The sequence below is a fragment of the Eleutherodactylus coqui genome, chromosome 8 (genome assembly GCF_035609145.1).
Source record: "Eleutherodactylus coqui strain aEleCoq1 chromosome 8, aEleCoq1.hap1, whole genome shotgun sequence".
Classification (NCBI taxonomy): domain Eukaryota; kingdom Metazoa; phylum Chordata; class Amphibia; order Anura; family Eleutherodactylidae; genus Eleutherodactylus; species Eleutherodactylus coqui.
In genome coordinates this window covers 196,479,437-196,491,973 of record NC_089844.1, presented here as the reverse complement: position 1 = coordinate 196,491,973, position 12,537 = coordinate 196,479,437, and the positions used below count along the sequence as shown (strand labels likewise).

Sequence of the window (12,537 nt, the reverse complement as noted above, 5' to 3'; positions counted from 1 at the left end):
CATACCCGCAGTACCACAGGGATGGCTGGCAGTCAGGAATCAGTAACCAAAACTATACAATGCAACCTGCAATGACTCCTCATGCTCATGCCTCGTCCCCTGAACTCCACGGAGCGAGAAACAACTATTTCCAGTGAAGATGCTGCAAGCCTGGAAGTGCAGAGAGATAACACCAAGCTCCAGTAAACACTGCAAATCCGGGGAGCAGGAAAGGGTAACCCCGCAGCTGAGCAGCTCCGTCTCTGGACAGAACAGCACTGGACGGACCACATTGACTATAATGGGGTATGCACGATTTCTGCCCAGCTTTTTCTTCCAGTATTTTCAGCCGAATCTGCGATAGAACCTCTAGACGCAGATGTGAGACCGACCTTATTGGTAGTTTATTACGCGTTAGAATTATTATCCCTGTGCAAAACAACCTACTCAGAATCAGAGCAGAAATTCTTAATAGCAATCTACAAATATCTGAAGGGCTGTCACAGTCCAGAGGGATCAGCCCTATTCTCATCTGCACAAGGAAAGACTAGAAGCAATGGGATCAAACTGAAAGGGAAGAGACACTGATTAGATATTAGACACTGAGGGGGGTCAATGAGTGGAACAGGTTACCACGGGAGGTGGGGAGTTCTCCTTCAATGGAAAAGGCTGGACAAATATCTGTCTGGGATGATTTAGTGAATCCTGCACTGAGCAGGGGGTTGGACCCGATGACCCTGAAGGTCCCTTCCAACCCTACCATTCTATGATTCACAAAATGCGTTTTCCAGTCTTTCTACAAACTCTTTGCTTTATCGAAAGAAACATTTTTGATTGATTCCGCCTTAAGTAATCGAGTCTGCCCGGTGGTCCTCCATGTTATCGAAGAAATCCAGTTTTGTTCCACCTGCAGTGTGCATTAGACATAACTACTCCTCCGACTAGATCAGAGAAAACCGAGGATGAGAGACACAGAGGGGAAAACTGGGGCTAATGCAGGATGCCAGTTATATAACGATCAGGTATAGGCCGGGTGCGCAGCGCGTGTGACACATCCGACCGCACATGGACACCTGTCCGATTCACACGGACACAGTGCAGACATACATTATATTTCTCACCCATGATATGGACAGGAATAGGACATATGATGATTTTTGTCACGCGGACAATCAGTTTGCGTGGAAGACATTAATGTGCACAGCCACATAAACTAGAGTGGTTCCGTGTACCGCCCATGAATTAACACAGAGAGCACACGGCCCCAGAGCTGCCGCTGGTGTGCCGGAGGCCGTAGTGGTATTCCTCACGTACCAATAAGGCCGCTTTCACACAGCCAATAAATAAATATTGCACTTGATTTGCATGTTGCGAGATGAACAGGGTCATACATAGAAGCCATTTTTTTCTCCCTACCTTTGCAGCATGTCCTATCTTTGGGCATTCCCTCGGAACACGAAAACCCATTATTTTCAATGGGGCTAGTGTAGCATCACTGGATGTGTGAGGTGCGCCCGACTACGATATTTACCCTTTGACAACAATGGGAAACACTCGGTGGCGGAGTGAAGTGATACGAGGCGTCCGCGGGGACATCGCGTGCTGGCGAGTGCGATATCAGGCTGATATAGCACTCGTCCATGTGACATTAGCCAAAGGAAGATGGAACAATACCTCTACAGCGCCACCTACTGAAAGGCAGCATTCCTGCAAGCCAATGTTAGAGCCTTTATACAAGTCTCATAACAATGACTGCCTTTAGTTTTCCCGGTCATTGTTAGGACTCGTTCACGCGGGCGTATGCCTAAAACGCTGCGGTGTACACATTACAGCGAATATGCAGAGAGCCAGCAAGGCCTGTGTACAGCGCTGCGCAGGCTCGGGAGTGACGCCATCATGGACATGCACCGTGTATTTTTTTTGCTCAGAGCGGGATGCATATGGAAACGCCGTACATACACAATGCAGCAGAAATTCTGGCTTCCAATAGGTGGCGCTGCAGAGGTGTTGTTCCATCCTCCTTATTTGTATATTTCCCAGCGGAGCATGCATGACCTTATAAGTCTCCTCATGTACACACAGTAACTTGTCCTTAAGTCCCCTGTAGGTGCGAGAACACGCCGGCTCCTTGGCTGCTATAGCCAGCGGTCCGCGTCATACGTGCGCAAAGCTGCCCAAAATTAGTGCGAAAAAGTGTTTTATTTGACTAAACATTTTCTATCTCACTTTCCACAGGTCTAAGGCCTAATGTCCACAGGGGAAACGGAATTCCTAAAAGTGTGCGGGGCTCCTGTGCGTGCGACCCACGCCCATGGGGAATCATTGTGCACCCAAAGATAATTAAATACCTGCGGATGTCAGTTTTTATCACCAGCGCGCGGATCGTACGCACAGGAAAACACCCGCAGCGTGCTCCATTGTGTGCGGTTCTCCCGCAGGGATGGCTTCCACTGCTTCTATTGAAGGCAATGCAAGCCGTCCGGATCCGCAGCACAGACGAAGCTGTCACTGCGTCCGTGCCGTAGAACCGCAGGAAAGCAGGAGTTAAAAAAAAAAGACGGCACGGTGCCGGTGTCCCGAGCGCATCCGCCAGGCAGAAGAAAGAAGGTCCGGCTGCAACGGTGGAGAGCCCTGCAGCGTCCGGCCAGGTTAGTATACTGTATTCTCTGGCCTCATGTCTGCGGGTCAGGTGGAATACGCTGCAGGATCCTGAACAGGCCGACCATGCGGGCCGTGGACATGAGGCCTCGAGGCTTTCTGACCCCGACGTCCGATCATACGTGGCGGATACTTTCTGCAGTGGAAACTCCGCACAATTTCTGCATTACTGGTGCAGACTTTAATGCGGATCTGCAGCCAATACAAAGGGCGACACCTACTGCGATCTGCAAGAAAACCGCATCACGATCTGCACCAACCGCACGGATTACTCTGCAGACAATACAGAGGACGACACCTACTGCGATCTGCAAGAAAAAAAACGCATCACGATCTGCATCAAGCGCATGGATTACTCTGCAGACAATACAAAGGGCGACACCTGCTGCGATCTGCAAGAAAACCGCATCACGATCTGCATCAACCGCACTGATTACTCTGCAGACAATACAAAGGGCGACACCTGCTACGATCTGCAAGAAAAAAAACGCATCACGATCTGCACCAACCGCACGGATTACTCTGCAGACAATACAAAGGGCGACACCTACTGCGATCTGCAAGAAAACCGCATCACGATCTGCACCAACCGCACGGATTACTCTGCAGACAATACAGAGGACGACACCTACTGCGATCTGCAAGAAAAAAAACGCATCACGATCTGCATCAAGCGCATGGATTACTCTGCAGACAATACAAAGGGCGACACCTGCTGCGATCTGCAAGAAAACCGCATCACGATCTGCATCAACCGCACTGATTACTCTGCAGACAATACAAAGGGCGACACCTGCTACGATCTGCAAGAAAAAAAACGCATCACGATCTGCACCAACCGCACGGATTACTCTGCAGACAATACAAAGGGCGACACCTGCTGCGATCGGCAAGAAAACCGCATCACGATCTGCATCAACCGCACGGATTACTCTGCAGACAATACAGAGGGCGACACCTGCTGCGATCTGCAAGAAAACCGCATCACGATCTGCATCAACCGCACGGATTACTCTGCAGACAATACAAAGGGCGACATCTGCTGCGATCTGCAAGAAAAAAAAACGCATCCCGATCTGCACCAACCGCACAGATTACTCTGCAGACAATACAAAGGGCGACACCTGCCGCCATCTGCAAGAAAAAAAAACGCATCACGATCTGCCCCAACCGCACAGATTACTCTGCAGACAATACAAAGGGCGACACCTGCTGCCATCTGCAAGAAAAAAAACGCATCACGATCTGCACCAACCGCACGGATTACTCTGCAGCCAATACAAAGAGCGACACCTGCTACGATCTCCAAGAAAACCGCATCCCGATCTGCACCAACCGCACGGATTACTCTGCAGACAATACAAAGGGCGACACCTGCTGCCATCTGCAAGAAAAAAAACGCATCACGATCTGCACCAACCGCACGGATTACTCTGCAGACAATACAAAGGGCGACACCTGCTGCCATCTGCAAGAAAAAATGCATCACGATCCGCACCAACCGCATGGATTACTCTGCAGACAATACAAAGGGCGACACCTGCTGCGATCTGCAAGAAAAAATGCATCACGATCCGCACCAACCGCATGGATTACTCTGCAGACAATACAAAGGGCGACACCTGCTGCGATCTGCAAGAAAACCGCATCACGATCTGCACCAACCGAACGGATTACTCTGTAGACAATACAAAGGGCGATACCTGCTGCCATCTGCAAGAAAAAAAACGCATCACGATCTGCATCAAGCGCATGGATTACTCTGCAGACAATACAAAGGGCGACACCTGCTGCGATCTGCAAGAAAACCGCATGGATTACTCTGCAGACAATACAAAGGGCGACACCTGCTGCCATCTGCAAGAAAAAAAACGCATCACGATCTGCATCAAGCGCATGGATTACTCTGCAGCCAATACAAAGAGCGACACCTGCTGCTATCTGCAAGAAAACCGCATCATGATCTGCACCAACCACACGGATTACTCTGCAGACAATACAAAGGGCGACACCTGCTGCGATCTGCAAGAAAAAAAACGCATCACGATCTGCATCAAGCGCATGGATTACTCTGCAGACAATACAAAGGGCGACACCTGCTGCGATCTGCAAGAAAACCGCATCCCGATCTGCACCAACCGCACGGATTACTCTGTAGACAATACAAAGGGCAACACCTGCTGCGATCTGCAAGAAAAAAAACGCATCATGATCTGCATCAAGCGCACGGATTACTCTGCGGACAATACAAAGGGCGACACCTGCTGCGATCTGCAAGAAAAAAACTGCATCTCGATCTGCACCAACCGCACGGATTACTCTGCAGACAATACAAAGGGCGACACCTGCTACGATCTGCAAGAAAACCGCATCACGATCTGCACCAACCGCACGGATTACTCTGCAGACAATACAAAGGGCGACACCTGCTACGATCTGCAAGAAAACCGCATCACGATCTGCACCAACCGCACGGATTACTCTGCAGACAATACAAAGGGCGACACCTGCTGCGATCTGCAAGAAAACCGCATCACGATCTGCATCAACCGCACGGATTACTCTGCAGACAATACAGAGGGCGACACCTGCTGCGATCTGCAAGAAAAAATGCATCATGATCTGCACCAGCCGCATGGATTACTCTGCAGACAAAACAAAGGGCGACACCTGCTGCGATCTGCAAGAAAAAAACCACATCCCGATCTGCACCAACTGCACGGATTACTCTGCAGCCAATACAAAGGGCGACACCTGCTGCGATCTGCAAGAAAAAAAAACGCATCACGATCTGCACCAACCGCACAGATTACGCTGCAGACAATACAAAGGGCGACACCTGCTGCCATCTGCAAGAAAAAAAAACGCATCACGATCTGCACCAACCGCACGGATTACTCTGCAGCCAATACAAAGAGCGACACCTGCTGCTATCTGCAAGAAAAAAACGCATCACGATCTGCACCAACCGCACGGATTACTCTGCAGCCAATACAAAGAGCGACACCTGCTGCTATCTGCAAGAAAACCGCATCATGATCTGCACCAACCACACAGATTACTCTGCAGCCAATACAAAGGGCGACACCTGCTGCGATCTGCAAGAAAAAAAACGCATCACAATCTGCACCAGCCGCACTAACTCTGCAGACAATACAAAGGGCGACACCTGCTGCGATCTGCAAGAAAAAATGCATCACGATCCGCACCAACCGCATGGATTACTCTGCAGACAATACAAAGGGCGACACCTGCTGCGATCTGCAAGAAAACCGCATCACGATCTGCACCAACCGAACGGATTACTCTGTAGACAATACAAAGGGCGATACCTGCTGCCATCTGCAAGAAAAAAAACGCATCACGATCTGCATCAAGCGCACAGATTACTCTGCAGACAATACAAAGGGCGACACCTGCTGCGATCTGCAAGAAAACCGCATCCCGATCTGCACCAGCCGCACGGATTACTTTGCAGACAATACAAAGGACGACACCTGCTGCCATCTGCAAGAAAAAATGCATCACGATCTGCACCAACCGCACGGATTACTCTGCAGACAATACAAAGGGCGACACCTGCTGCCATCTGCAAGAAAAAATGCATCACGATCTGCACCAACCGCATGGATTACTCTGCAGACAATACAAAGGGCGACACCTGCTGCCATCTGCAAGAAAAAATGCATCACGATCTGCACCAACTGCATGGAATACTCTGCAGACAATACAAAGGGCGACACCTGCTGCGATCTGCAAGAAAACCGCATCACGATCTGCACCAACCGCACGGATTACTCTGTAGACAATATCCCCCGTCTCCGCCAGGTGTGAACGTCCTCTGAGGGTCTTACATGCTCCTGGGCCTCACTACCGGTCTACTTGGCCTCAGTTACTAGACCCCCGCTGGGCCTCCCTTTCTCCGTTCTCGGCACGCGTCTCGCTGCTCTGTTTTATATTTTCCTCCTCTGCTTGCCCTTGGCACCCGCCTTGGCGCAGGACCGGAGGAAGCGAGCGGGGGGGGGGGGGGGGGGGGGGGTCCGGCGGAGCCACGACTCCTGCGCGGGGGGGGGTCCGGCGGAGCCACGACTCCTGCGCGGGGGGGGGTCCGGCGGAGCCACGACTCCTGCGCGGGGGGGGTCCGGCGGAGCCACGACTCCTGCGCGGGGGGGGGGGGGGTCCGGCGGAGCCACGACTCCTGCGCGCGCGCGGGGGGGGGGGTCCGGCGGAGCCACGACTCCTGCGCGCGCGCGGGGTGGGGGGTCCGGCGGAGCCACGACTCCTGCGCGCGCGCGGGGGGGGGGTCCGGCGGAGCCACGACTCCTGCGCGCGCGCGGGGGGGGGGGGGGGGGGGGGTCCGGCGGAGCCACGACTCCTGCGCGCGCGCGGGGGGGGGGGGGTCCGGCGGAGCCACGACTCCTGCGCGCGCGCGGGGGGTCCGGCGGAGCCACGACTCCTGCGCGGGGGGGGGGGTCCGGCGGAGCTACGACTCCTGCGCGGGGGGGGGGGTCCGGCGGTCGCCCCATGTAAATGGCGATTGTTCATCGCCGGCAAACCACCCCGACCGACCAGCCGACTGAACATGAATGATTATCAGACGTGTAGACGGACGCCCCAGGGCGCGGACCATTCACAGGGTAACTGCTCGCTGTAGAGGCCCCTCCCATCCGTCCGGCCCCCCTGTTTCTCCGCCGTGGGCAGCCGCCTGGTTGACCTCATCGTTAAAACGGCTCACAAGCCGAAAGCATAAACCCACTCGGCCGCCTCTTCTACGGTGCCCGCCCGCCGTATAGTCCCTACGTCCGGCTCTTCTGCCTGGGGATGACCCGCCGCCCTCCTCGCCGGTAACAGACATCGTGTGAACATTTTACAAGCCAGTAAAGTTGTTGAATTGAAAGTTTTACTTCTCTTCCACGTCCGCCCCGCCTCTCTTAGCCGATTGGCCACTCTCGGTATGAAGCGTGCGCTGATTGGTTGAGGCTCCACCCTTTCTTCAGAGACCGCTGCTTTCTTTTCCTTGTTCCGGACCCAACCCTTATGGACACTGAACGGCTCTGGCCGCTGATTGGTCCGCTTCACTAAACGCTAGCCAATCTCCTTCTTTAACCTTTTTGCCGACACGTTCAGAGATGTATCAAACGCTCTGATTGGCTATTCTTTACGGCAAGCCCGTTTCCTGCCCGTCGCTGATTGGCTGTTTGTTTTCCAGCTGCTGTTTCCTATTGGTCTGCTGGTTCTCCTGTCAGTCCGGGCCGGTGAGCGCCTTAGCCGCCGGCCTGTTCCGTTCAGCAGCACCGTAACATGGAGCCCCCTCCCGGGCCCTGCTCCTCCCCCCCGGGGCCCCGGCCAGTGCCCCCGCCCCGCAAAGGCTCCATGGAGCGCCGGCCGCTGAGTCCTTCTAGGAGAGGGAGCGAGCTTTCAGGGGCCTGGGATGCTGCCAGCGATGCCAATGCCAGGGGGAGCAAACCAGGGACCCCCGAGAGGGCCGTCGTCACCCAGAGAGTGCTGATAGTCATGCAGAGCCATGCCAACCCACCGCCCTCTGCTGTGCCCATCCAGGGACCCCCACCACCAGATGACCTCCCGATAACGAGCTGGGGGGCCACACCGAGGACATCACAGGGGGGTCAGGAGACATCGCTGCCAGAGACCACCCCGATAAGCTGGGGGGCGCCACCAACACCGAGGACATCACAGGGGGGTCAGGAGACATCGCTGCCAGAGACCACCCCGATAAGCTGGGGGGCGCCACCAACACCGAGGACATCACAAGGTGGTCAGGAGACATCACCGCCAGAGAGCACCCCCATAACAAGCGAGGTGACATCCTTGTACAGTCCTGCAGTACAGAGCTGGGGGGCGTCATCACCACCGACTACAGCAGTACAGAGCTGGGGGGCGTCATCACCACCGACTACAGCAGTACAGAGCTGGGGGGCGTCATCCCCACCGACTACAGCAGTACAGAGCTGGGGGGCGTCATCACCACCGACTACAGCAGTACAGAGCTGGGGGGCGTCATCACCACCGACTACAGCAGTACAGAGCTGGGGGGCGTCATCACCACCGACTACAGCAGTACAGAGCTGGGGGGCGTCATCACCACCGACTACAGCAGTACAGAGCTGGGGGGCGTCATCACCACCGACTACAGCAGTACAGAACTGGGGAGAGCCACCGAGGACATCGCAGGGGGGTCTGGAGACGTCGCCGCCAGAGAGCACCCCGATAACAAGTGTGGCGACATCCCTGCCAGAGCGCACGCCCACCCTGAGCACCCCAATACTGAAGCAGGGTACATCACCAGTACAGGACCAATGGGCTCAACCAACACAGAGCACCGGTGGGGTGGAGTCCTACAATGCTGAAATACAGATCGCCCTAAAAGATACCCACAGGGGATCAGAGCTAGAGAACACGGCAATGACTCATGGGGAGCTACTATCCAATGTCACCCTACAGGACCTGGGGGGACATCCAAGCATGGCAGTTCAGACCCAGCTGACAGCGCGGCAACACTCAGCCACACAGAGCCAGGTGGTGTCACCGCTAGCGGACGTAGAAACTAGGGGCAGGTTGCCCCAGATAGATATGTTAGAACATGCCTCTGGGGTGCCCCCTGATTATACTGGGGCTCAGGACTGCACTGCAACCCATGAAAGACTGTCATCACAACAAGGAGTGGGTACACAGATGTCGCAGGACAGGGGCATACAAGACACTATTACCCGAAATCTGCGTGAGACTGGTGTCACACTGCCCAATAATGCCTCACCGAGCGTTACCCCACTGAACGTTACAGTGAGGCCAGAGGAAGCAAAGAGCGCCGTTACAGTGAGGCCAGAGGAGGCAAAGAGCGCCGTTACAGTGAGGCCAGAGGAGGCAAAGAGCGCCGTTACAGTGAGGCCAGAGGAGGCAAAGAGCGCCGTTACAGTGAGGCCAGAGGAGGCAAAGAGCGCCGTTACAGTGAGGCCAGAGGAGGCAAAGAGCGCCGTTACAGTGAGGCCAGAGGAGGCAAAAAGCGCCGTTACAGTGAGGCCAGAGGAGGCAAAGATCGCCGTTACAGTGAGGCCAGAGGAGGCAAAAAGCGCCGTTACAGTGAGGCCAGAGGAGGCAAAGAGCGCCGTTACAGTGAGGCCAGAGGAGGCAAAGAGCGCCGTTACAGTGAGGCCAGAGGAGGCAAAGAGCGCCGTTACAGTGAGGCCAGAGGAGGCAAAGAGCGCCGTTACAGTGAGGCCAGAGGAGGCAAAGAGCACCACGGCGGTGAGGCTGGAGGAGGCAAAGTGCGCCGCGGCAATGAGGCTGGAGGAGGCGAAGAGTGCCGCGGCGATGAGGCTGGAGGAGGCAAAGAGCGCTGTGGCGGTGAGGCTGGAGGAGGCAAAGAGCGCTGTGGCGGTGAGGCTGGAGGAGGCAAAGAGTGTTGCGGCGGTGAGGCCAGAAGACATGAAGAGCACCTCGAATGCACAGAGCAATACCACTGTCTTACCTAATTTGATCACGCAACAGGAAGTTCAGCAGAAGCAAGATGGAAGTCCCATGGTTGGTAACATCACACAGACTCAGGAGAGCTCCAATTCTCAGAGTCAGATATCCAGTCTGCCGACACAGCCAAGTCAGGGGTGGTCCTCACTATCCCCTATTCGTGTACCAGACCCCTCGAGCCCACACAGGCACATGTTTTCTAAGCCCCCTCTTCCTATCCCTCCTAGATCCAACCTGTACCCCAGCCATCCACTCCGTGAGCAGGAAACCTCAGCGAGTCATGAAACTGCCTCCCTGTCCAGTTTAAAGTCCAAAGCTCCAGCCCCAGACACACTAAGTTATCTGGACTCTGTTAGTTTGATGTCTGGTACAATGGAGTCCCTTACCATCCTGGATGATGCCAGCTCTATCGGCTCTGACTCTGAGATTAATGGCATGCCATACAGAAAGACGGACAAATATGGCTTTCTGGGAGGAAATCAGTACAGTGGTAATGGGTCAGTTCCACCATCTCAACCTTGTTGCTTGACTGATGACACTTGGGTGTGAGAGTGAAGAATGGAGTCTAGTGATAGAGGGTACCTTTACGAGGAGTGTCGCGGTCGGTGCAGGGAGCCCTGGCGAGAAGTGTCGCGGTCGGTGCAGGGAGCCCTGGCGAGGAGTGTCGCGGTCGGTGCAGGGAGCCCTGGCGAGGAGTGTCGCGGTCGGTGCAGGGAGCCCTGGCGAGGAGTGTCGCGGTCGGTGCAGGGAGCCCTGGCGAGGAGTGTCGCGGTCGGTGCAGGGAGCCCTGGCGAGGAGTGTCGCGGTCGGTGCAGGGAGCCCTGGCGAGGAGTGTCGCGGTCGGTGCAGGGAGCCCTGGCGAGGAGTGTCGCGGTCGGTGCAGGGAGCCCTGGCGAGGAGTGTCGCGGTCGGTGCAGGGAGCCCTGGCGAGGAGTGTCGCGGTCGGTGCAGGGAGCCCTGGCGAGGAGTGTCGCGGTCGGTGCAGGGAGCCCTGGCGAGGAGTGTCGCGGTCGGTGCAGGGAGCCCTGGCGAGGAGTGTCGCGGTCGGTGCAGGGAGCCCTGGCGAGGAGTGTCGCGGTCGGTGCAGGGAGCCCTGGCGAGGAGTGTCGCGGTCGGTGCAGGGAGCCCTGGCGAGGAGGGTGGGGGTCGGGGCCGGGAGCCCTGGCGCGGAGGGTCGCGGTCTGTGCAGGGAGCCCTGGCGAGGAGGGTGGCAGTCGGGCCGGGAGCCCTGGCGAGGAGGGTGGCGGTCGGGGCCGGGAGCCCTGACGCGGGGAGGGTGGCGGTCGGGGCCGGGAGCCCTGACGCGGGGAGGGTGGCGGTCGGGGCCGGGAGCCCTGACGCGGGGAGGGTGGCGGTCGGGGCCGGGAGCCCTGACGCGGGGAGGGTGGCGGTCGGGGCCGGGAGCCCTGACGCGGGGAGGGTGTCGGTCGGGGCCGGGAGCCCTGACGCGGGGAGGGTGGCGGTCGGGGCCGGGAGCCCTGACGCGGGGGGGAGGGTGGCGGTCGGGGCCGGGAGCCCTGACGCGGGGGGGGGGGGTGGCGGTCGGGGCCGGGAGCCCTGACGCGGGGGGGAGACATAGTGTTTACAGTGATTATGGTGTTTGCATTGTTGATGCTCAGGGTATCTTGCCAACTTGTCGTGTAATTGAGATGCATCTTGTTTCCTCTTGCAGAGAGACCGCAATTCCTGTGGAAATTGCGCGACAGCGAGAACTGAAGTGGTTAGAGATGTTCAGTAATTGGGATAAGTGGCTGCTGAGGCGTTTTCAGAAGGTGAGCTGATCAGATGAGGGAATGGGTTGTACTTCTAGAGGCTGCAGTCTACTCCCCATGTTCTCACGGTATTGGTTCTAGGAACAGAGGCTCACTTTATGGCTGCTGCCGCTTTATTGTCTGCTCTATTCCATCAACCTCTCGTGTGTCTCACTTTTTATCTCTGTCCACAGGTGAAGCTGAGATGCAGGAAGGGAATTCCATCTTCATTGAGGGCCAAAGCCTGGCAGTTTCTCTGTAATGGTCATGAACTTCTGACGAAAAACCCTGGGAAATTTGAGGTGAGTGGTCACCATAATGACGTGGTGGAGGTGGAGGATGGCATCTCCTCTGTGGATGTTGGGACATAACTGGGTCATTCCATGTCAAGTGGCCTGATGGTCCCCCGCTCGATCACCTTCAATTTTGCTGACATGTTTACAGAATGTTCCTCCACCGCCTGTATGAAGTTCTGCGGAGTTCCAGCTTGCCGTATAGAACACTAGAGCCATTTGCATAAAAGTCACTCTTCCCTTGCAGGCTGTTTCGAAAAAGAGTCCCAAGTTTGTGGTGTTGGCGCTGTTCTTAGTGAGCTAACTCACTGAAAATTTGTCAACTTTTTGTGTAGAATGCAAACATATGCAGACAGGACGCCCTAAGCATCGGA

At 55.8% G+C, this 12,537-nt stretch overlaps 1 protein-coding gene across 1 annotated transcript in view; it reads left to right on the top strand.

The window, feature by feature from the left end:
• Positions 1-7,868: 7,868 nt before the first annotated feature.
• The window catches only part of LOC136577325 (TBC1 domain family member 10B-like), a 20,280-nt gene continuing 15,611 nt past the window's right edge, over positions 7,869-12,537 (top strand). The window contains exons 1-3 of the mRNA XM_066577215.1: positions 7,869-10,616; positions 11,792-11,891; positions 12,065-12,202. Coding sequence (XP_066433312.1) covers positions 7,939-10,616; positions 11,792-11,891; positions 12,065-12,202 — 2,916 coding nt within the window. The 5' untranslated portion in view covers positions 7,869-7,938. The remainder of the gene's footprint in view (positions 10,617-11,791; positions 11,892-12,064; positions 12,203-12,537) is intronic.